Genomic DNA, 26270 nt, shown 5'->3' with positions numbered 1-26270 from the left:
GCAATGGGCAAGCCAGAGCAGGATAAAAGGGCAGAACTTGCTATCGCCCCAGAAGAAGTGCCCAAACGTGGATCTGGATCTGACCACCTACAAGTGACAGCTGCAGGCATGCTTCAGAGCCTCAGAAATACAAACATTGATCTAAAGTAAAATGTCATCTAATCCAGCGCACATGTACTTCACTGAGAACAGCCTTTCCTTGGCTAGTCGGGTGATATTTGGTTTCATGAATCTATCATTTGTTCCTGGGCAAATCATTCTGGCTGAGGGCAATAATTGTATATATTTAGGCTATTTTACTTAACCATTGTAGCTACTAGAGCGCTGCCTTTGTACATTTGACTGAATTGCTTGCTTTATTTTACATTTAATCATTTAGCAGACACTTTTATCCAAAACGATTTTTTATCAGATAGCTTCCTATTCCCTTTACTTGTACTTTTATAATGGTTATTATTGATAATTTAAACTGACATTAACAAGAAGAGGGTTGTTTGTCATATTTCATTTTATTACAGTGATGATAATCATAGTACATATTCACATATTGCCTGAACCATATATTAACTCTTTCCCTGCCAACATTATATACAATGGGTACCGAAAGGATTCAGACCCCCTTAAACTTTTCACTCTTTTATATTGCAGCCATTTGCTAAAATAATTTAAGTTAATTATCTCATTAATTTTAATAATTAATATTAATTAATATTAATAATTAATAATTTTAATAATTACACAACACCCCATATTGACAGATTTATTTAAAAAAAGAAAAACTGTAATATGGTCCTAAGTATTCAGACCCTTTGCTGTGACACTCATACATTTAATTTAGGTGCTGTCCATTTCTTGGACAGAAGAAGGCTTCTCTCCAGTGGGAATATTCATGTGTTCTTCAAGTCTTCCTTTTCGAGTGAAACTCTTTCCACACTCTTGGCAGGTTTAAGGCTTCTCTCCAATGTGAAGTCTCATGTGTTCCTCAGGTTTTCCTTTTCGAGTGAAACTCTTTCCACACTGTAGGCAGGTGTAAGTATTTTCTCCAGTGTGAGTTTTAATTTGTTGCTCAAAGCTTCCTTTATTAGTGAAACTCTTTCCACACTGTAGGCAGGTCTAAGACTTATCTCCAGTGTGAACTCTCATGTGGGCTTTAAGATGCTCTTTTCGAGTCAAATTCTTTCCACACTGTTGGCAGGTGTAAGCGTTCTCTCCAGTGTGAATTTTCATGTGTTCCTCAAGGTTTCCTTTTCGAGTAAAACTCTTCCCACACTGGAGGCAGGTGTACGGCTTCTCTCCTGAGTGAATTCTCATGTGTTCCTCAAAATGTACTTTATGATTGAAACTCTTTCCACACTGTTGGCAGGTGAAAGGCTTCACTCCAGTATGAATTCTCAAGTGGACTCTGAGACTCCCTTTGTCAGTGTAACTCTTTCCACACTGTTGGCAGGTGAACGGCTTCTCTCCAGTGTGAACTCTCATGTGGGCTTTAAGATGCTCTGTTTGAGTGAAACTCTTTCCACACTGTTGGCAGGTGTAAGGCTTCTCTCCAGTGTGAATTCTCATGTGTTTCCCAAAGCTTTCTTTATAAGTGAAACTCTTTCCACACTGCTGGCAGGTGAAAGGCTTCTCTCCAGTGTGAACTCTCATGTGGGCTTTAAGATGCCCTCTTTGAGTGAAACTCTTTCCACACTGCTGGCAGGTGTAAGGCTTCTCTCCTGTGTGAATTCTCATGTGTTGCTCAACGCTTCCTTTATAAGTAAAACTCTTTCCGCACTGTTGGCAGGTATAAGGCTTCTCTCCAGTGTGAACTCTCATATGTTGCCCAAAGCTTCCTTTATAAGTAAAACTCTTTCCGCACTGTTGGCAGGTGTAAGGCTTCTCTCCAGTGTGAACTCTCATGTGGACTTTAAGATGCTCTGTTTGAGTGAAACTCTTTCCACACTGTTGGCAGGTGTAAGGCTTCTCTCCAGTGTGAACTTTCATGGGGACTTTAAGTTGATGTTTTCCAATTAAACTCTTTCCTGGCTTTTGATTGTTTTTTTGTAAGAAAATCTTATCAGTCTGTGAGCAACTAAAAGATTGTTCTCCAGTTATGAAATCATTATGTCGCCCATACATATCTTTCTCTTCCATTACATTTAGTTCTTGACTCTCCACTTTCAGAGCCATCAGACCTAAAAGAGACAAAAACAAGTTAACCCCAGTTAAATGGCACAAAACAACAGACATCAAGACATTAAAACATTTAAAGGGTTAATTCGGCGATTAGCATATGGCCATTTGTGACTTAATGCCAAAAGCGACTTAAATGCCAAAAGCCAAACGCCTGGCCTTCTTGCTGGCAAAATCCTCAATAAAATACAGTTTTAAAGCCAACTTGCTTTCAATGGACAGTATGGCAAGGTTTTTCAACCTCTCCTGAGCCATGGTTGACCTCAAGTAGTTCTTTATCAATTTAAGCTTACTAAATACCCTCTCTCCACCAGCAACAATGACAGGAAGAGTGCAAAAGATCCTAAGGGCAAAGCACACCTCTCCAAAACTGCTCTGGAGTTGCATTAAGGAGAGCAAGAGGAGAACAATCAGAGGGGAAAGTGGCTAAAAATACTGCATTGAGATGCCTGATTTCAGCCTCAAACTGTGGTGTGAGGTCCCTAGTATACTTAATTATGAGTGGCTGATACACAGTTGCAATATCACTGTCACTCAACTGCCCCAGTTTTATTATGGCAGCAAATTCCTCTACAATACCTGCAGTTGTTTGGAAGCGCATGTCCAAACCACAGATAATGAGATCCATGGCAGAGAAAAAAACAGTGTTGCCAAACACTTTGTCAACACTGTCCTTCTTCAGAGCCAGGGATCTCGTCATGTTATCTCTTTCTCTTCCTCTCACAACCTAGTTCCTTAATAAATTTAGGTGGTACCCCCATCTGACTGGAAATCAAAGATGCCTCTGAGAAGAGAGCATCCCAACTCTCCCTGGGATTTTGCATCTCATTTTTAAGATCCCTTACATTAGCTGCCTCTGCCTCAATGGATATTTTCCCTGACTGGAGAATTGGTCATCAATGCATTGCAAAACTTTTACCCAAATAGTTAAAAGCACAATAGCATCAAATGAGGTAAAGTACTTTCTGAGTCCAAAAGCTTCTGCCCTAGCCTCATATGAAAGACTGCATGTGCTCAGTATGGTACTCAGGGCCTCTATGACATCCGGCAAGTGTTTTGCCACAGGCTTGACAGCATCAATTCAAGCACTCCAGCGAGTGTCAGATAAGCTATGTACAGAGCAGCCTACAATGTCTTTGTAAATAGCCCATCGCTGTGGACTGGCACTTACAAAACTGTACAAGCGGTTGATGAAACCAAAAAATTTAGACACTTCAGGGCTTGACCTTGCAGCATGCACACTGACTAGATTCAATGTATGGGAGGCACAAGGTGAAAATGTGGCAAGATTATTTTTTTGTAATATTTGGGCCTGGACTCCCTTGATCTTCCCTGATATATTTGCCCCTTTATCATACCCTTGCCCCCTGCAATCACTGATGCCTATCCCTCGATCCACAAGGACACTCTCTATCATCTCTGCTATTTCACTTCCTGTTTTCTTGTAGAAATCCTTGAATTCAAGGAATCTTTCAGTAATCTCTCATTCATCCACATTTTTATTGTAATGCACATATCGCATGAGCACAACATTCTGCTCAGTGTGGGAAATGTCAGGTGTAGCATCACAAATGATCCCATAATATATGGTATCCTCCCTTTCCTTCAAGACTGTTTTCTGTACTCTTTTGCAACACAATTCAATGAACTCATTTTGAATGTTTGGGCTCAAATAATGGGTTAACCTGCTTTCTTTTTTGGATTCCTTGACTTTCTCTAAGTGGTCTTTCAACAGTGGATCATAAAGAGACAACAGCTCTAGAGTGCCTAAGAAATTTCTGTTATGGACATCATCTATGTCTGTAGTTTTACCTCTGAAAGGTTAATTCCTTGACGCCAAGTGCAGAGTTACAGCAAGGAGCCTCTGCAAGAGAGCTTTATTGCTCTCAATTTCAGACTGTAACTCTCTCTGCATCTGAATGTTGATGCCACTTGCAGCTTTTACAGAATATTGCAGGTTTTCCTATTTAAATAGTAGTCCCTGTGAGCCCTGTTATTTTCATGGTTTGGTAGTTTATCATACATACGACGCCATTTAACATCACACATCTTGTAGCCCTGGTCACTATTTAGAAGACTATGAGAAGGTCGTTTCTGCCCAAGAGAAAAAATAACACATGGGATGCAAAACTGTGCCTCTGCACTCTCTCTATAAATTAACCAATCCCTTTTCATCGTTTCTCTACCATTTGCTGCCTTACTGTATTTCAAGTAGTCTGGAAATGGCTTTCCCTGTGAATCATTAGGCATTTCTCTTTCTTCTCTTTGTGCCAGTTTACCAACGATAGCTGCTCTGTCTTTGTCACTTATTTTTTTAGGCCACAAACCAGGTCAACTGACAGCAGGTCATGTTGCTCAGTATCCAAAGTGTCAATCTTAACCTCACTCTGTCCCTTGTACTGTAAACTCCTGACTGCTTCCTCCTCCTCATCTGTGCTGCTGTTACTGATACACTCCTGAGCCTCATCTGCTGTCTTAAAATCTCTTTCTGTGTCCTCTCTGACAGACTGGCCTGAGGAACATCCTGGCTCTGGAATATCCAAAGATCTACAATTAATTCAAAACCTTTTCTACGTGGACATAGAGTTTCTGTACAACACTATTCTGCTGATATGAAATGAATTTGACTACTTAATTACTTAATTAGTACTTAATATACTTTATAATGTTATATTAATAGAAAACAAAAAAGACTAAAATAATAAAGACTACTTTTGTAACACCAGCATTTCCAGCAGTATCCAACATTTCTCAATCATGATCTTACTACAAAAAGTAGATTCAGCTAAGTGTGACGATTAGCTTAACAGTTGTCCAACCTATGCACGTTTACAGCATACAATGTTAAAAAAATGTCACAAAAAAATGTGTGTGTGCTGGCTAATATTAAAGATATAAGTGTTATTTTTACAGAATGTTGTTTATATATATATAAACATTCTGTAAAATATATAACATTTATATTTTTAATATTGACATAATTAGGCCATATCAGAGATTGAAATCATAGTCTAGTGAAATGAATGCTTGAAATTAAACTGTGATCCTCTTTATCTCACAATTATTTAGATTTAAGACTTAGTCTGGTTTTCACAAACAGGCAGAATCTCAGTGACATGCTGATTAAGTTACCTCCTTTAACTGGGAGAAGAGTTGGGGGGGGGGGGGGGGGTCCTGGGGAAGAGTGGGTGAGGACGAGGCTGCATCTGTATGAGGTAGATGTAGACCTCATTAGTGAACTAACTAGTTATCCGCTAGCTAGCAGACGCCCCTGACCGTACTCTCCAGACGATGTTCCAAGTGACCAAACTGCAAACTAATTTTACCTCCAGCGATCTCCCTTCTCCAGACTTGCTGAATGTTCCAGATAGTTGCGACAAGGTTTGTGCTTATTGACTCATCCCTCTCCTTCCACGCTCTCTTGTGATTGTAAGATTCTTAAGATTGGACTGCTTATTCCCTTCCTTACTCCAACCGTTTGCAAGAGATTCTCATTACTTACCTGAATTCATTTGATTTATTTAATTTATCAATAAATCACCCTTGCACTGCATTCTTTCTGTCACCGAGTGTGCTTCTGTAACAGAAAACGGGACCCATAACAGACTGCAGTACGATGGACATGTTCCTTATCCCACAGGGCCAAGCCAATCTGCTTCTCTCCATCTCCCAAGACCACCGCCCCATTGATGAATATATCAAGAAGTTCCTCGAACTTGCAGACCAGGTGCCCTGGAACAATGTGACCCTCAAGATGATTATTTTTTGGAGCAGTTTAGATGATCCACACGTCAGACAATTACCAGCCAATGCCACCTCATGCTCTTTGAAGAGGTACATTCTTTGTGGTTCAGTCCAAGGGAAAGAACTCTCAACCATGTCACCAGTCATCCATCAGGAATGTAAAGCAGTTTCAGACTCCCACCCAACCTCCCTCACCCAGTTTCAGCCCTTCTTCCATCTCTGTCTGCCAGCCCCTCTGCTTACCTTCGGAGTGGGGTGGTCGCCGTGGGTCTGCCAGTCTACAGCTACTTTTGGACTAGTGGATCCATTATTGCTGCCTCCGGCCTTCACAACCAGGACTCCATCTCAGCCCGTTGAGCCATTGGCGCTATCATGGCTCTTACCTCCCTCAGCACCACCGTGGCTCAGCAGTCCAACAGCTACGCCGGGCTCCCTCCAATTTCGCCTTGATCGTTCATCAACCCGCCCTCGCCTTGAGTCATCATTTCTCTGCCACCATCCTGGGCCTCAGTCGCTCCAGCTCCACCGTGGCTTTATGGGTCCCTGTCAGCACCTCAGTCGCCAGAGCCTTGGGCATTGCCAGATCTTCAGTGTCTGCTCGTCAGCTCTGCGGCAAGACCCTGGCTCCCACTGGCACTTGCTCCGCTATCTGTTAGTCGGCCCCCTGAGGTCATCGGTCCTGTCTCCTCCACGAGTCTTCCCTCCATCAGCTCTGCCCTGGTTCCGGTGTCGCCCTGTGTCATCTGTCTACCCTTCACCTGAGCCCCTCTCTCCTGCCACAGTTGCTCTATATATGGCACCTACAGGGAGGGGAGAGTTCTGTTACAGAACCACCATGTCACCACTACCTTTCCCATCATCCTCCCTGGGTACAGAAAGTATTTAGACCTCTTTACATTTTTCACTCTGTTTACATTGCAGCCATTTGCTAAAATCATTTAAGTTAACTTTTTTCTCATTAATGTACACACAACAACCCCACATTGACAGAAAAACAAAGAATTGTTGACATTTTTGCAGATTTATTAAAAAAGAAAACCTGAAATATCACATGGTCCAAGTATTCAGACTCTTTGCTCATTATTTAGTAGAAGCACCCTTTTGATCTAATACAGCCATGTGTCTTTTCTGGATGTAGTGAAGGGACATGTAGATAGTCGGTCTGAGAGAAGAGGATACAGAGGATAGGACTGGATGGAGGCAGATGATTCGCTGTGGCCAACCCTGAAGGGGAAAGCTGAAAGAAGAAGAAGATCAAAGAAAAAATCTGGGATGCTCTTTCAAAAAGATACCAAGTGGTTCAAAAAAGGTTACAAAAATGGTTAAAAAAGATACCATTATACCTCGTAATAATATTTATTTGTCAATTGTTTTCATAAGGTATACATAGAAACCTAACTTCTATGCTATGTTCTTGTCTTGCAGTAGGAGTGCATTCAGCAGTTTTTGGAGGAAAGCACGGCCTTAGACCCAAGATTTAAGTCAAGATTGGCAGCCATAGATGCAGTGTGGGACAGAGTAGAGAAGGAGCTGATTAGGAGGAGCTTTTTTTTTTTTTTTTTTTTTTTGACAAACAAACAAAATTTAAATGGATAGTTAACCCTTTAGGCACCAGAGTTTTTTTTCCTAAAACGTTCGATTTTGAATTTTAACAGGCTATATCTTAAACGTGATAAAAGATAGACATTTTATGTAAATTAGAGAAATATTAAGGATTACCCAAAGTTTGTGTAGGGTTTACATTTTCCCATCTAATTTGCATATTATGATGTCATAAAGTGAATCTTGGATTATAGAATTTTCATGAAAAGCCACATGTTTACATGATAAAATGTAGCACTGCTTTCCCCCTTCAGTCAAGTGGCCGCTTTTGAAGCCGGATTGGTTGTTGTCCAGGAGGTTGTTCTGTTCAAGAAACATAGAGAGTTGATTGAACACAACTCGCTCATGTGTCTTTGCAATGAAAGGCAGAAGGGATACCGGTCTGTAGTTTTCTAAAAGTGATGGATTCAGAGAGGGTTTCTTAAGCAGTGGGGTTACCCCAGCCTGCTTAAAAGCTGTGGGAAAGGTTCCTGTGTGGAGAGAAGTGTTGACAATGTGAGTTAGTGCAGGAGTGATTACAGAAGAAATGGCCTGAAGGAGGTGAGTGGGTTTTGAAGAGTATGCGAGAGTCAGAGCAATTGTTGATTTTGTTGTGGTAATATGTTGTTTTAGCAGTGGAGACATTTGTAGACAAAGAAGAGAGAAGAGACTGATACAAGGTAAGGTCAGTATAGTTTTTAGATTTCCGCCATTTCCTCTCTGCCGCCCTGAGTCCAGAGCGATGTTCACGGAGAACATCAGACAGCCAGGGGGCAGATGGGGTTGGGCTGGCTGGTCTGGATGAAAGGGGGCAAAAACTGTCTAAGGAGGATGTTAGAGTGGAGCAAAGAGTGCCAGTAGCACTGTTAGTGTCCAGTGCTGAGAACTGAGCAGGTGGAGGGAGTGAAGATGAAACCATAGTGGATAGGCGAAAGGGGGAGAGTGAGCGTGGATTACGCCGAAAGCTAATCTATGTAGGAGTGTGTTGTGTCAGGAGTCAGTATGAGGGCAAGAGTGATGAGAAAGTGGTCTGAGGTGAGTAATAGAGTAAAGTGTTGTCCGTGGAGCAGTTGCGTGTGTAGACAAGGTCTAATTGGTTACCTGATTTGTGAGTAGCCATAGTAGATACTAACTTAAGGTCAAATGAAGTCAGTAGAGTGGTGAAGTCTGTGGCAAGGTGTTTATCAAGATGGATGTTGAAGTCACCAAGCAGAATCAGTGGAGTGCCATCCTCAGGGAAGCTAGAAAGTAACACATCCAACTCCTCCACAAAGTTACAGAGGTGACCTGGAGAACGATAGACCACTACCACATGGATTTTAACAGGGTGAGTAATAGTGATTGAGTGTGATTCAAATGAACTGGCCGATAGAGATGGTAAGGGATCAAATTTCCAATTTCCAATTTGAGATAAGCAAACCAGTACCCCCACCCTTCCCAATTGGTCGAGGGGTGTGTGAAAAAGTCAAATTAGTTGAGAGGGCTGCAGGAGTGGCAGTGTCCTCAGGTTTGATCCAGGTCTCAGTTAGGGTCATGAGGCTGAGCTGAGAATGAGTCCCAATAGATGAAATAAAGTCTGCTTTGTTTACAGCAGACTGGCAATTCCAGAGACCAATTGGAATAGAGGGTAAAGTAGCAGAGGATTTATGTAGACTGCGCAAATTATTAGGATTGCGGCGTCTTGCCCGTACAGAGCATGATTTACGAGTGCTAGTAGTAATAGTAGAGATTTGAAAGCACATGGTGAATACAGATCAGAGAACAGGCCAGATAGAAATAAGAAAACTGAACACAAAAATGAAAAGGAAAAATTATACTCAAGTGCCTTGTCGGGGTCCTTGCTTGGAAGAAGTTGCACAGGGAAGAGTTGAAGTCTTTACATTCGGTCTTCACACAAGGGCTGCCGCTTCCGCGGACTATCACGCTATTTATACTCACCTGAGTATCGTGATTGAAAGCAGCTGTGAACGCCCCCAACAAACACGTTCCCTCACAAACGTGGCAATGATCAAACAAATGCTAACTCCGCCACACACACACCGCGAGAATACACCAAAACTACTAATACACACCACTGCACTACACAGACACACTTATCCAACAGGTACCTCTGTGTACAAGCCTTATCGACGCCCTCAGAGTGTACATTTTCCACTGCTGGGGACACCATTAGACAGGAGCTGGCCTGTCTGTTACCAGAAAAAGCCGACATGTGGATCTTTTTGAGGAAAAGCTACTGAGTGTTTAATCACAAATGCAGTTTGATTTTGCACTAAAACGTTTTTTTTTTTTTTTTACATTCCTTTGCAATTAAGTTGGTTCAATAATAGCATGTACACAATGTAATTTGTTCATTTATTTATTTATTGTCTGTTCATGTTGTGGCAAAAGGGTCTCTTTTTTTGTTAATTTTGGCCAAGTTAGGATTGATACCAATCCTGAGTGTCTGCTGGCGCACCCCTATCCAAAAAGCACAACCAGTTTTATTAACAATGTTAACCTGAGTGAGAAGTGTTACCATAATTTGTTTTAATTAAGGTGAAAAATAAAATTATGTTTTATGACATGATTTCAAAACATATGGTATCAAAAAATCATTAGGAACCGGTATCGAAACTGAGGTATTGAAATTGGCACTGGATCGAAAGATTTTGAACAATACTCTGCCCCAGTCCTCAGATCTTTACACTGGCTTCCAGTTATATCTAGGATCGATTTTAAAGTACTTGATTATAAATCACTCAATGACCTAGAACCTCTATACATTGCAGATATGTTGATTAAATACAAACCCAACAGATCACTCAGATCAGCAGGATCAAGTCAGTTAGAAATACCAAGAGTTCACTCAAAGCAAGGAGAGTCTGCCTTTAGCTATTATCCCAGCCGTAGTTGGAACCAGCTTCCTGAACAGATCAGATGTGCTCCAACAGTAGCCACATTCAAATCCAGACTCAAAACACATCTGTTTAGCTGTGCATTTACTGAATGAGCTCTGAGCACTGTATGTCCGGCTGATTGCACATTATCACCTGATTGCAGACAGTGAAGAGGACTCGAGAAAGGGGAGGCCCTGCGGGGAAAATCTAACGTCCCCTACAGGAGCCCGTCTTGGAAGGTCTAGGAGACATTGCGAACCTGCTCCATCTCTTCCATCTCAGATAGCGGTACCTGAATTTATCAGTATGAGTCAGGCAGATAGGGATCTATTTATCACCATTTTATGTTGAATTCTCTTTACAACACAGAAATAAAAAATAAAAACATTCAAAACATTAGCAAACAAATACAGGCTAAACAAATACAAATGAATGAAAACAACAATTCAAAACAATACAAACAAAACCATGACAATAAATACATGATCAGTGAGTACAAGTAGAACTGTTTAGAAGAAACTGTTTGTAGAACTTTTTAAAACACATGATGGATGGTATTTTTCTTATGTGATGTGGAATATCATTCCAGATTTTGGTGTATGTATAAAAAAAGATTTCTTACCATAGTTATTTTTATATGGAGGGACTGGTATAAGTGCCTGTGAAACTGACCTAGTGAGATGTACCGGTCTCATATTGTATGACCGATGAAGTGCAGGAAGTGTTGAAGAAGTGGCCTTCGGAATTTGAAAATAAAATTTAATAGCATGACTATTTATATAGTGTTGAAAAGTCAGAGCATTTGAAAGTTTAAATGCAATGCAATGATGGGATTACTGTGGATCTTAAAAGCTTGATTATATAATCGTGCTATCGGTTCAGTACTTTCCTTAGTGGTAAGAGACCAGATTGGAAGACAATAAGACATTTTTGAGAGCACAATTGCATGTAAATAAGTTTCAGAAACAGAAAGAGACAGATATGATCTAATCTTGTTATATGCATAAAGTTTCTGATTCAGTTTTTTTGTTAAATTAGAAATATGATCTCGGGATATGTAAGATGTGTATCAAGTCTTTGTAATGACAAGATCTTGGTTTGGCAAAGGTGAACTTTTTCTAGGTGTATGAAAATACATATTTTCAGTTTTTTTTTTTTTTACATTTATGGTCAGATGGTTCTTTTTCAATCAATCATGTAAGCACTGAAGATCAGATGTCAATTTAAAATTTAAAACGTCAGGATTTGAGTCAGAATCAAAAATTCACAGTATCATCAGCATACAGTTAGCATCCTGAGTATTTACACACTAGAGGGAAATCATTAACGTATAAAAGAAAAAATAGAGGTCCAAGAATACTGCCTTGAGGAACACCCATATCACAGACTAAAGATTGAGATGTTACATGATTAATTTTAACAGCTTGCGACCTGTTTGTCAAAAAAAGAATAAAGCATTTTTATCACAGATGAAGACAAATGAAATGAATGAAGTTTATTAAGCAAAATCTGATGGTTCACTGTGCCGAAGGCTTTACGAAAGTCAATAAAAACAACTCCAGTGATATGACCTTTATTAAGAGCGTTCGTATTTTTTCAGTAAAAAATAATGCTGACATGGTAGATCGCTTAGCACGGAAACCGTGTTCACAATCGCTAAGCAAATGATTCATTTCTAAATAAGAGATAAACTGGTTGTGCAAAGTTTTTTCAAGCAACTTCGACATTATTGGAAGTTTTGTGATAGGTCTATAATTTGAAACGAGTAGAATCATCAGATTTAAAATTGGAGTGATTTGTGCTCTTTTCCAGTCAGTAGGAAAGATCGAAAGCCTGATGCAAAGGTTGATTAAATGCTGAAAAAGAGGTACAAGGCTATCAGCATCAGTCTTAATGAGTCACCCAGATAGCAGACAAACAGTGAATCAGCGTTGAATCAATGTTAATGCATCAACTAAAATATCATTGAATCAATGTTGAGATTTATCATTGATTTTTCATCAGGTTTGCACCCTGAAATAATGTTATTTCAACGATGAAAAATAGATCAAGATGGGCTTAAAATCAATAGTTTTTCAACTAAAATTAAACCACTTATTTAAGTGAATCAATGTTGAATCAATGTTAATGCATCAATCAAAATATCATTGAATCAATATTGAAATATAACATTGATTTTTCATCAGGTTTGCACCCTGAAATAATGTTATTTCAGCGATGAAAAATAGATCAATCTTGCTTTATGTACAGCAGGATTCTATGCCAGTTAATTTGTCTCTTTATTTTATTCATTTTAATCAGAGACCATGTGTGGCTGCAGTCGATATGATTTTGCATCAAAAAGTCACTCAAAGTAAACACCATCCTTCAGTTTAGATGCAAATGTCTTTATTTATCCCCCCACAGTTACAACAGGAAATCTCACATTGACTTAAAACAATTACATCTGAATTTATAACACAAATGAGAAGAGCCCGGAAAAACACGACAACGTGCATCTGCAAAATGGAAGTAAATACAAATGTAAACTTGCCAATAAATACAGAAATGACACAGTACTACTGAAAGAAAGAAGGTAGAAGAAAGAATAAAATCCTCCAAACTCAGGGGGTTCCACCATGAGCAATGTCCCGAAGCCTTTCAGGTTGTAATGGAGCCAGTTTTGCACCGTCCCAGCAAAGATAAATTCTGATGCCTCTTTTTATCAGCATTCACAGCATCTAAAACAATAAGAAGTTAGTAAATATTTGGAAATGTGATTAATTATACATTACAAATATAGCCTACTACAAAATGAAGTGAAACTTGAAATTTTATCAAAATCTTGATATCCCAGTTAAAACACGGTAACATTAAATTCAGGACTATTTAATGCATTTTAGTATAGATGTCAAAGGACCTGCAGACACACAATGAATGAAAGAGCAAAGTGACTATATCCGGTGTTTTATCTAATATTATTGTATTTAATAGTAAATAAATAAAGTGTGAAAATGAAACAAGTAAATGAATGACCAAATAGCTAAATTAAGAAAATAAAAGAGGAGCTGTATAGGCTACATGGTGGTTTGGAAGAGATTTTTTTTCCATTTACAACACGAACTGGAGGCACAACTGTTTACTAAAATTTCTGTAGTTTGATATAGCTGCCTACAGAACTTAAAGATCTCACTCTTTTCTTTTTTCTTGCTGCGTTAAAGATTAAACTGTAATGATGTCATTGTGATCTGCTCTCGTGATGATATCGTACAGCTGAAGCAGAGCTGAGCTGATTGTATTTCCCCACACCGCTAGCAGGTCAATCAGTTCTAGCTCTGCTTCAGCTGTGAGATACTCTCACGAGTGGCGAACACAATTACTGACAAGCCAGAAATTCATCTAACCTTCCGATCGCCTCTCGTTTATACACTGGACGAATATAGGATGATTCAAAATGATTCATCTGTGTGTGCAACGAGTAAGATACGTTTGTGGATCCGTGCCGCGCATTCATTGACTTGTGAGTCGATCCTATATGGTCTCAAAATCCAAATGAATCAAATAGGATCGACTCACAAGTCAATGAATGCATGCGCAGCACCGTTTCCACAAATGCACATTTTACTCGTTGCACGCACAGATGAATCATCGAAATACTAAAAACATCTCATAAAATAGATGAACACCTCACAACAAACGACGCACGACAAAAAAAAAGGGAAAAAAAAGAGTTGCACGAGTCAGCATTCGGACGCAATTCACAGTGTATATGCCAATCTTAAGAAAAAAAAATGATGGTGAAAAACAAACTGAAACTCAATGTATTAAGATTATCCTGGCCGTTGGTTGTGTAACTTACGAGGGCGCTCATGTGACTATTACGCTCAGGAGAAGAACACAAGTTGTAAAACATAAAGATGAATAAAAACACTAAATTAAAATTGAGATGAATTTTATAAATATATTTTTGTAGGCCACTTACCTCTAAAAAACACGGTCGTTGTCCTGTGTCTCTTTTTCGCGATTGAAGTCTGTTCAGCTGCGCTTGCTTTGGTTGATTATTGGATGTCTTGAAGGTGCATTACCGCCACCTGCTGGATTGGATTGTGGCGCATTCGATATTCGATAGGGGCACATATTCTAAATTCTTCATTAACCCTGTATTCTTTAGATAAATAATGAAATGCACGTACATTTTACATGATTTAAATAATAATAATAATCGCCTACATTTTTATTTATTTAAAACTGATAGACTAAATTTATGGTAGAAGTTCTTTGTTTTTATTTTTATTTGTTTTTTACATTTTTTATTATAATAACATGAAATGTTATTAATGACAACATTACATGCCAGTAAGCAGGAAAATAATATCGTTTTTACAGCTTTCTTATTGGAAGAGTCAGAAATCAAACACGCATACAATTTTAACTCTTCCAGAAAAAGGTTAAAGAAAGGCTTACAATTACAAAATCAGGGCTCTCAAGTTTTGAACTGAGTTCAGAGTGAGATTTCGGCCGTGGGTTTGGCTGGGTACGGGGGTCTGATATGAAAAATGACAAATTCATACAAATAAAATAAATATGTATTTAATTAGTGTGTGTGTGTTTGTGAGAGAGAGAGAGAGAGAGAGAGAGAGAGAGAGAGAGAGAGAGAGAGAGAGAGAGAGAGAGAGAGAGAGAGAGAGAGAGAGAGAGAGAGAGAGAGTGTGTTGTTTATTGGTGTTGGTAGCAGGTTTCTGAGGCCTTCAGCCCAGGGGTTGGTGGCACCTTAACATGAGCGTGGTCGCGCTGAAGTGAGCTGTGGTTTACAACAGAGATTATTTTACTCTCAAATAATCTTAGACAAGCTGCCTATGATTATTGTGTGCTATATCAGTATGGTTGTATTTTTTCCTCTCTTTATGACAGCGGAAACAACTCCCACACCAATACACCATCATTTTTTAGCCATACAGATAGGCTAAGTACAAGACATAATTATAAACTGTCTACTTTTATTTGTGTACACTCAAAATAACAACAAAGGCTGTGGATTCAGGGAACGGAGCACCCAACTCCAAACAGTCTTTATTTCAAATATGTATTTTGTTTATTAAAGGCAAAGTTTTTCATTTCAAAAGCATTTAATTTAATTAATGCTTGAATAACACCTATGTCTCCTTTCCATTAAAAATAATGGCTAGTGCGGTGATGTGGCATAATTTTTGGAATTGCTTGAACATGTTAAACACATCTAATTATTACTGTAATACATTTTAATTTTAATTTTGCAACTTATATAAAGTATTAGCCTACAATATACAATTTATTAGGGGTGTGCATTGGCACTGCCTTCACGATTCGATTCGATTACGATTCACCAGGTAACGATTCGATTCAATTCGATTCTACGATGCATTGTGATGCATCAAAATTATACTGCACACAAAGCAAATTTTTCATCAGTCATGAGGCAATACAAGCAGATATTAAACAACAGATTGTATTGGCTGCTATGTGTCTCCTGTATCTTTGACATAAAAGTTATTAAATAAAATAAAATGTAATTAAATAAAATTAAATAAAATGCAATTAGCCCTTAAATGCATGACTGTTTCACCAAACATTCTTACATATTCAGGTCGTTAAAGACCCGGATCTATATTTAACATGGATGGACCTCTACCTGTCGTGATAATAATTAAAACTCCTGATTTTAGAGTAACAGCTACAGAAGAATAAAATAAAACCTATTTCGTTACCTTTTGGAGATTGGAAGGATTCAGTTTGAGCAGATGTACCATCATCATATGATCTCGTCAGAGCTCGTTTACCAGTTTACCAGCATCTGCCTCATATTCGCGATCTCACGCATATTCTCCAAACTCACATCCATCATCAAGAGACAGTGACACTAACATATGATTGTGTTTAGTACTTGCTCTCTGAAGTAAATCACTAACCCATTTCAAGTTTTGCAGATTATTGTTTCGTTTTCTGTCAGAGGGAACTATGAGTGAAACGTCACTTCATCAATGCGTATCAGACATTGCCACCTTGTGGAATAAAGGTGAATTGCGCCGTATTTCGTCATTATAGATTAATTTATTATTGTGCAAAAAAAATATACGTACAATCCTACACACCTCGGGTCGTTAGCGCGTTTTTAATAACCCGTCTATCGCGGTCATCTTCCTCCGCCTCAGCCATCTTCCTTGTTGTTGTTGTTATTTTCCTTGAACCGGAAGTATTTGAAACTTCACAACTTTATCGTCCGCCAGAAAATAAACAGAGACATAATCGATTATGGCACTTTGCCGCATCGATGCTGAATTGTTCATGCCCCGCATCGCGATGCATCGCCGAATCGATTATTGTTGACACCCCTACAATTTATGTTTAAATTTTATGTTAAAATTAGTGTAGGAAATAGCAAATGTAAATTATATTATTCAATTTTAATTATTATTTTGCTTCAAATGTTGCACACATGGTATGGAAAATGTAAATGTAAATTTTGAAATGCATTGTCATTTTAAATATTGCATTGCAAATTTTATATCGCTACACTTCAGCTTCCATAAATAGGGGTGAGCACAAATATATTTGTTCTGTAATTAATGTTCGAAAAATAAAAATAATATTGAAATTTTACTATATTGCTTCGCTGGCCTAAATGCAGTAAATCCATTATAAATCCCTCGAAATCTCGCAGTTATAACTAAATCCACTGGGTGGTGCTGTGGAGCGTGTTAATAACTCGACAGTATTTGATCACTAATGCCGTCTGCCTCGTGATGTTTGGAATTACTTAAATGAAAATGATCTTACAAAATGGAGTTACTTTTAATAAATTAATGAATGAAAGTGAGTTTAAAAAAATCACATCCAAAGAGCAGTGGAATGAGGACAAGCTGGAATCAGAACGTAAACGTTCTTGGGTGGAGGAAATATCTATATCTTACCCAGATACAGCAAATCTATTTTATGATTGGCTGTTCGGTCTCCATTTTTATTAGATTAACTGGTGCGTGGCAGGGCCGTCAGAACTCTATGGGGAACTCGCTTGATTCCTCTAATTGCGCGCGTGTTACCCTGGCGATTTCTCTGCGTGAGAAATACAAGGTGTGGCGTGTGAGCGTGTTGAAATGTGTGTCTCACGCCCATTGCGTGAGACTTGAGAGCTCTGCAAAATGTACATTTATGTATTCTTTGTTAATCCACACACTCGTTGGTGTACTCATCGTATCCTTTGAGGATAATAAATGTGCTCACTTTTACACAAATGTACCCAATTGATTTGGATTAGCTTTAACATGTTGAATAATGTGACAGATAGATTGACCGTAAGCCTCACCGGTGGAGAATTAAGCGGACCAAACATCAGCATTGATTCAATGTTTGTCTTTTCAACACTGAAAAGCATGAAATTATCAACATTGATCCAATATTATTTAGCAGTGAATTTTCAACCTCAACCAAAATGATGATTCTGATGGAATTTCAACATTGAATCAATGTCACAATGCTATCTGGGCAATGAACACAATATTCTTCACTCTCATTCGGTGTAATTTTGGAGAATGAAAACTGTTCAGATGTTAAAGTAAGTACAGCTGAAAAGAAAGGAGTTGTGAAATTAATTGCCAATTCGTTAACAGATTATATAAAATAATCATTAAAAGGCATTTGCAATCTTTTCTGAATCTGAAATCAGAGTACCCTGTAGTGAAATTTGAATTTTTTTTCTTTCTCATTATTGCCGGTGATGACTTTAAGTATTTTCTGAAGTTTAGTGTGAAATTGCGTTAAAATTGTATCTGGATTTTCCATTTTCATCTCATCGCTCCTATCAATAACACTACATTCCGCATTAAATTGCGGTAATTTTGAAGTTGGTATTCTTGGTACAGAATGAGGAGCCTGAGTTTTCGAGGATTTTAGGATTGTCCTGACTGCATCTAAATAAGAAAATGAACTGAAATAACCGAATCTATAACACCAGACATTGCATGTTTTGAAGGCTAATTCGTAAAGATAAGATCTAAAAATGAGCTACGCGTTCTGCCAATTCTTGTTGGTTTCTTAATTGATAAAGTCGAAATTTAATTGCAGTGGCTTTTAAAGAATTTGATGAACCATCATTCCAGTCAAGGTTGATATCACCCAGAATTACAAGCTCCTTTGTTGTAACAGATTTAATTATGTTAGAAAGCTGAAATAAATAAGCACTAACAGTAACATTAGGAGGTTTGTAAGTCACAATAATAGTAATTGCATGTTGTGGGGTAAAGTGTAATACCAGTTTTAAAGTTTCAGTTTCAGTGTCAGGTTTTAAAGCTCCACTGTGTGATATTTTCCCCCATCTAGCGGTGTAAAGGTATATGACCATCCAGTGAATATTAGTTTAAGTTCCTCTCAATTCTGATTTCGTTTGAACTCCTACGGTGGCCGATTTAGTCCAAGATTAACACGGCAATCCCCCTCTTCACATTCGACACGGTGCCATCGAGTGTTAAAACGCGAAAGGCGAAGCTTGAATTTACGGGTATGTCCCTCTTTGGCTACTGTACTTTCAAGATGGAGGAGCAACATGGCGACCGGCACTCGAACCCCTCACCCGTATGTATTTTCAATGGCATATTAAAAACTTACGAGAATACTTTATTACGTGAAAGAAGTAAATATACATTAATGAGCACATATATTTTTGAAAGAACTAAGTGATTTTAGCTAAGAATAAACTTAAAAAATTACAGTGTAGCTTTAATATTTGGTGTGCATAGTTCTGGTTCACATAAAAGAGCACTCCACGCCAGTCTTAATAGTACAATCTTTACGATACAATTTATCATTTTCTATGGAAAGGAAAGAATCAGGAATACTAGGAGTTAACCATGATGCTCTTTTATTTCCAAGATGGTGCCTCTCCGTGAACGCGTAAGGCACTATGTTTATAAATTCTCTTCTTATTAAACTGTTTGTACTCTTACAAAGTTCTCAATGCTTCGGTTTGCATGTAGGGACCCTCATTATGCTGCCGTGTTAGTGTGAGGCTATTTTGAGCCTTGTTAGTGGTATTAACTAGCGATTTAATTTTACCACCCTGTGTCTACCCTGTGCCCCATAGACTAGCGTTATAAGCTAATCTGTTTTTAAAGATAAAACTCTTTACATTCGATTTTCATTAAAACGCATCCCAGAGAACGATCTACTCGGTAACCATCTGTTAATTACCCCTAGGATCATTTCTCACCGGAGTTGTCCTTTAAACTAATCCAGTCCGAATAGGGCTATAGTCAGTAAAGATTACCGAGACTTTTACCTTCTGTAAAAAGGTCTGGAAAAATTCTGACATTTCCTGTTTAAAAGTTTTTAAAAAGCGCATTTCGCGAACTTGGAGGCGCTTGAAGCATTCGGTTGCGTTGTAGGTGGTGGGACAAATCTGTGGAAAATGTCCAGTATTTTTTGCATATCATTTAAAGCCAAAAGAAGATCAAACTCACTTATTAGAGGCACAACACATTTTAGCTCTAGGAAAGTGTCTATTACCAACACAATCCAATCAGAATCGTTAGACTGGACCTAACTGTTTATTAAAACACACATATATATTGGAGACGGAGTTCAGACTGGGGCTCAGGTTGTGTGTTTGCTCACGTTATAACGGTAACGTCATACGCACATGACGTCAAGGAGGTGCGTAAAGCCAGTTACTCCTCCCACTTCTGCTAGTTTTACTGAGATGTCTTATCCCGTGCGAATTGGCCATTAATATTACAGACGTCCTGAGGTAAAATGACTTCACCCCCATGTCCCCATGTTAATCTAATCCTGTCCGAATAGGGCTTTAGATTAATTGGACTTTTTCTTGGATGAAAATGTTTTCTTTGTGCTTTAAAGCTCCACTGTGTGATATTTTCCCCCATCTAGCAGTGTAAAGCTATATGACCATCCAATGAATATTAGTTTCAGTTCCTCTCAATTCTGATTTCGTTTTAACTCCTACGGTGGCCGATTTAGTCCAAGATTAACACGGCAATCCCCCTCTTCACATTCGACACGGTGCCATCGAGTGTTACAACACGAAAGGCGAAGCTTGAATTTACGGGTATGTCCCTCTTTGGCTACTGTACTTTCAAGATGGAGGAGCAACATGGCGACCGGCATACGAACCCCTCACCCGTATGTATTTTCAATGGCATTGTAAACTTACCAGAATACTTTATTACTTGAAAGAAGTAAATATACATTAATGAGCACATATAAATTCCAAAGAACTAAGTGTTTTTAGCTAAAAATAAACTAAAAAAGTTACACAGTGTAGCTTTAATTGTTGTTTTGACCAACGGACAAGCAAAGGCTATTTCAGAAGGCAGAGTCGGAATAGATGGAGTAGCAAGAGTCGAAGCTGGATTTCTAAAATAGGGTAAATAGTTTTGTGTTGTAAGTTAAAACATACACAAAGGTTGTTGTGGTACAGCAGTAAAAATCTATTACAATTTGCATATATCATTGATAAGTTTCATTTTTTGTGAAGTTTCATTCACATAAACTTGCCACTTCTTTCCTAACTGGTGTCTGGTTCTCTGAATCAACCATCACAGGGACAAAGCTTAATTTTCAAGTCTACAACGCAGCCACAATGCAAAAATGGTTCAGGAATGGTTTGAGGAGCACAACAATGAGTTTGAGGTGTTGAATTGGCCTCCAGATCCCCCAGATCTCAATCCAATGGAGCATTTGTGGGAGGTGCTGAACAAACAAGTCCGAACCATGGAGACCCCACCTCGCAACTTACAGGACTTACAGGATCTGCTGCTAACATCTTGGTCCTTTTGTAAGAATCACCCTTACATCTGATGGTTTGCTTTGGTGGATATGGAAGAAACCAAATTAAAAACTATAAGTGAAATTGCAAAAGAGTGTGATTACAAACGCAGATGGGGCAATTTTACTTCTATTGTGCATTTCATTAAATTAAGTTAGTTTATATCTCTTTCCTGTTCTTATTAATAAGAACTAGTTACTTTTAACTAGTTAACTTTTAGTAACTTTGCACACTTCATATCACAGTCCTGCAAGGATGACAAGGATGTATTCACATAATTTGCTCACCTGTGTATAACTTTATGATGTCTGTATCATCTCAGTGAGCTTTTATGAGGTTTTACACATTGGCAGTAAGTTGAATTTGGCGTTTCAGTGTGGATGAGAAACTTTTGGACAACGTTAGTGTGGATGGAGAAAATTTTGAAACGAAAACTGTTTTCGGATCTATCCAGATTAATGTAGACGCAGCAGCATTAGTGTTTGTCAGGTCATGTGATCTCAACAAGTCTGTCCACGAGGCAACCCACTTTATGTCAAATAAAAGTGCTTTGAATTAGGACACAAAAAACATCACTCATATCTGTAGAGATGGACATTTGAATAAAGATCAATCGAGTTCAGCTTTGAGAAATAAACCAACCTGTTTGTTCCTCAGTTTCTTCATTGTTGACTCCAAATGTTTCTTCAAACTTCAAGTCTAATCTCTCCTCTTTAATAAACGCCATCTTTGTTTGTGTCTCAGTTTCTTCATGTTTGACTCTCAATGTTTCTTCAATCTTCACGTCTTCACTCTCCTCTTTAATAAACGCCATCTGTGTTTGTGTCTCAGTATCTTCATGTTTGACTCTCAATATTTCTTCAATCTGCGAGTCTGCACTCTCCTCTTTAATAAACGCCATCTTTGTTTGTGTCTCAGTTTCTTCATGTTTGACTCTCAATGTTTCTTCAATCTTCAAGTCTTCACTCTCCTCTTTAATAAACGCCATCTTTGTTTGTGTCTCAGTTTCTTCATGTTTGACTCTCAATGTTTCTTCAATCTTCAAGTCTTCACTCTCCTCTTTAATAAACGCCATTTGTGTTTGGTCCTCAGTTTCTTCATGTTTGACTCTCAATGTTTCTTCAATCTGCGTGTCTGCACTCTCCTCTTTAATAAACGCCATCTTTGTTTGTGTCTCAGTTTCTTCGTGTTTGACTCGCAATGTTTCTTCAATCTTCACGTCTTCACTCTCCTCTTTAATAAACGCCATCTTTGTTTGTGTCTCAGTTTCTTCGTGTTTGACTCGCAATGTTTCTTCAATCTTCACGTCTTCACTCTCCTCTTTAATAAACACCATCTGTGTTTGGTCCTCAGTTTCTTCATGTTTGACTCTCAATGTTTCTTCAACCTTCGTGTCTTCACTCTCCTCTTTAATAAACGCCATCTTTAAGATAAGAATAATCACAGAAATAAACACACATCCAAACCAATGGCGTTTCACACACACTCTGTCTGCAGTGCATATCTGATCCACCACAAACACAACATTTAATCATTTAAAATTAATTTTTATTTCAAATCCATATTATTTTAGCCTAAAATCACAAACATCTTAAATTAAAACTCACAATACGACAAAAACAGCTGACTCTGAACTTGTATTTAATTTTTTATTTACAAGATATCCTGCAGGTCATAAAGAACTTTTTTTTCACTTCCAAGAAAGGACAAGTGCTATTATTTACCTAAATGCCGGGAACACGTCTTTTTCTGCAGCTCAACATGTCTTTTCAAGTTAAAAAGGTAAATGTAAAGAATAAGTTGATTGTTGAAGCAATAATTGTTAAAATGAATGTTTTGTATGTAATATTTCAGACTTGATGAACTTTCTGTGTTCATCTTGCGGTGCCGGCGAGGAGGAGCGTGAATGACCAGAGGGAAAGACGGTTTATGGTGCACAATGATGTAGCATCAGCATCAGATTTTGATGTTGATTTAGTGACATAATGTTGACAACAGAATGTTGATTTAACATAGTTTCAATGAATGTTTGCTATCTGTTCATTTTAACGGGGGCTGCTGTTTTCGCACCGCTCCTGGAACGGACCGCCGCATGCAGTGTGAAAGATTTAATCGGTTAACTTGTACAGAAAAAAATATCCACTGCATACACACAGCAATGTGTGAAAGGGGCATCAGTAGTTCAGTCACTGGTAAGAGAGTCAGTGAGAGTGAGAGATAATGGCCTTAAATGACCTGATTAGACAACAACAAACTCTATAAATACTACAAATTAATTTAAAAAAATAGTAGATTCATATGGTAAGTCCATTTTATACTACATTTATCTATTTGTAGATGTGTATCACATCTCTTTACTCAAACAAAATAAAGCTCATTAATGTCAGCTAACACATTACAATGATACGTTCAGTAATCAAACATTTATTGAACTGTTCTTGTTAAACCTATAAAATTGCCTGAACAGTTTGCTTTGATTTAAACAATTTAAAAGCTTAAAACACAAACCTTTCTTCAGCAGAATCACAACAGATGCCGGAGCGCGGCGCAGCCTTATGACGTCACAACTCCACTACAAAATAAAAGTCCTGATCTCATGCTCAAGTCACAGATGTGTAGAGACATTCACATACAAACAATAAAACACATTTCAGTTTAATTCCTCAATACATATTTAAATGTGTGTTGGTCAATGATGTGCTAAAATAACTACCAAAGAGAGATTTTGAACCACATCTAATATGTGAGGTTCAGTCAATGCTAAACACAAATGTTTGTGTGCAGAAATCATTTATACAAGGGGTAGAGAACTTTTAATTTATTTATAATTATTTTTAAAGTGTTTCATCAAAAACAATAAACGTTTTTCAATATTATTATAAAACTATAATGTTTATGATAAAATTATATGTATTATTTTTATAATAAAATTATAAACAAACATTTATTGTTTTTGATGAAACGCTTAAAAAAAGAATTATAAAAAATTAAAAGTTCTCTGCTGTACATCACCGCTGACGTTGTGATTTTTGGATCACCCATCACTTAAAGTTATATTTCATCCTTTTGTATAATTTTAGTAAAGTTTTAGCCTGGTTGCTATTTACTGCCGTTATATGGAGGAGCGCATGCAGGACTATTTTTAAAATGTTCTGTTTTTGAGGTCATGGCTGTATGAGAACACTAATCTAGGGATTAATGTAAAGTGGGGAGAGTTGGTCAGCTGATTTATCTGAAAGATTGGTGAGATTTCTAACTTGTAGAGCCTCTTCTGTATTATCAACACAAGGAAGACACAATTGTAATAAAATTGATTTTATTACTAAAAGATTAACAGAACACGTGGTTGAGTAGGCAGTCTGATGGTGATGACTTCTTCCACTGGTTTTTCTGGGAGACGATGCAGTGGGTAAAGGAACTGGAATCCGTTTCAACAGTCTTGAACATGAAGATCTGTGGGATGCTGATCTCCTAGGGCACCGAAGGGTCCTAAAATCTGGAACACGTAAATGAGGCCCTGAGGTAGGTGCAGAAGGTCCTTAATCTGGAACATGCAGATGAGGCCCTGAAGTAGGTGCAGAAGGTCCTTAATGTGGAACACGCAGATGAGGCCCTGAAGTAGGTGCAGAAGGTCCTTAATCTGGAACACGCTGATGAGGCCCTGAAGTAGGTGCAGAAGGTCCTTAATCTGGAACACGCAGATGAGGCCCTGAAGTAGGTGCAGAAGGTCATTAATCTGGAACACGCAGATGAGGCCCTGAAGTAGGTGCAGAAGGTCCTTAATCTGGAACACGCAAATGAGGCCCTGAAGTAGGTGCGGAAGGCCCTTAATCTGGAACACACAGATGAGGCCCTGAAGTAGGTGCAGAAGGTCCTTAATCTGGAACACGCAGATGAGGCCCTGAAGTAGGTGCAGAAGGTCCTTAATCTGGAACACGCAAATGAGGCCCTGAAGTAGGTGCAGAAGGTCCTTAATCTGGAACACGCAGATGAGGCCCTGAAGTAGATGCAGAAGGTCATTAATCTGGAACACGCAGATGAGGCCCTGAAGTAGGTGCAGAATGTCCTTAATCTGGAACACACAGATGAGGCCCTGAAGTAGGTGCAGAAGGTCCTTAATCTGGAACACGCAGATGAAGGAACCTTTAAGTGAAGGTTTGCTCTCCTGAGCTTAACCTTGTTGCAGATGTCTCCGTGTGAATTCTGCCTCTTTGTGCCAGACACTCAGAAGTTGGTCAATCTGCTCTGATATCTTTAGCATGGAGAATTGGGACATGCTGTAGTCGTCTCGCTGGACTGAAACTCTGAACGTAATGTTGGTTAATGTCTCTTTCCTCACAGGCTGGAGGCTCAGACCGTTGTCGTATCTGTTGCTGCCTCACAAGCTGTAGATTCAGATCCTTGGATCTTGTGTTGTCTCTCTGGTTAAACCAGAGGCTCAGAATTTGGTTGCTCTGTCATAGTCTCATCCTTGCCGGACAGACTCAGTACTTGGTTAACTGTTTGTCTCTGTAAAGGCCGGAAAACACCAAGCTGCCGGTCGGCCGTCGGGCAGTTTTTGTCATCGGCCAACTAAGTTTCCTCTGTGTGTTTTTTATTTAAGAATAAAAATGAACATTTTGCTTTTGGTAAAGTGGCCACTGAATGTCCAGATGGGTCTATTTACAAGTAACTCAACACATTAACTTCCACAATGTGCATCTGAATAGATCCATTTCGCCAATTTGCAGGGTATTGTTTTAGCTATGGCCTGTTATTGCTATAGGTGATTGGTGAACAAGTGTAAGAATCTATGTTATCACATCGTTCACATTTTGATTGTTTTTTTAAGGAACCTTTGTCTGAAAGTGATCCTGTTCACCCTCAGATGGTTACCTGATGGGTACTGCCACATTTCCAGCACGAGGTTGATACATGCATTTCCAAATATTCAGTGGGCCACAACCATGCACTGGATGCATCTGTCAGTCAGTATACAAACCTGTAATGTTGTCATATTTAAGGCACGATGTAAAGTGTAAACAGATTTTATAGCATATTGTAAATATGTCATGCACAGTTGTAATTTACTTTGTATAGTTACTAAGTGTTTTACATCGCTT

The 26270-nt window shown here is 38.5% G+C and overlaps 1 protein-coding gene and 1 pseudogene across 1 annotated transcript; both read right to left on the bottom strand.

Annotated features, from left to right (window-relative positions):
- Window positions 1-579: 579 nt before the first annotated feature.
- Window positions 580-26270, bottom strand: part of LOC137049411 (zinc finger protein 850-like) — a 39817-nt pseudogene continuing 14126 nt past the window's right edge.
- Window positions 21159-23721, bottom strand: LOC137049360 (uncharacterized). The gene is made up of 3 exons (XM_067427906.1): window positions 23677-23721; window positions 21811-22591; window positions 21159-21207 (listed from the first exon to the last, which is right to left on the bottom strand). The coding sequence occupies exons 2-3, from the start codon at window positions 22589-22591 to the stop codon at window positions 21191-21193; spliced, it is 798 nt and encodes a 265-aa protein (XP_067284007.1). The 5' UTR covers window positions 23677-23721; the 3' UTR covers window positions 21159-21190.

This window comes from Pseudorasbora parva, chromosome 20 (genome assembly GCF_024679245.1).
Source record: "Pseudorasbora parva isolate DD20220531a chromosome 20, ASM2467924v1, whole genome shotgun sequence".
Classification (NCBI taxonomy): Eukaryota; Metazoa; Chordata; class Actinopteri; order Cypriniformes; family Gobionidae; genus Pseudorasbora; species Pseudorasbora parva.
Note: the sequence above shows the minus strand (reverse complement) of the source record. Positions and strands in the feature narration are given on the sequence as shown.

Coding starts and splice junctions, on each gene's coding strand:
- LOC137049360 (XM_067427906.1), bottom strand. CDS start 22,591: ATGGCGTTTATTAAAGAGGAGAGTGAAGACACGAAGGTTGAAGAAACA.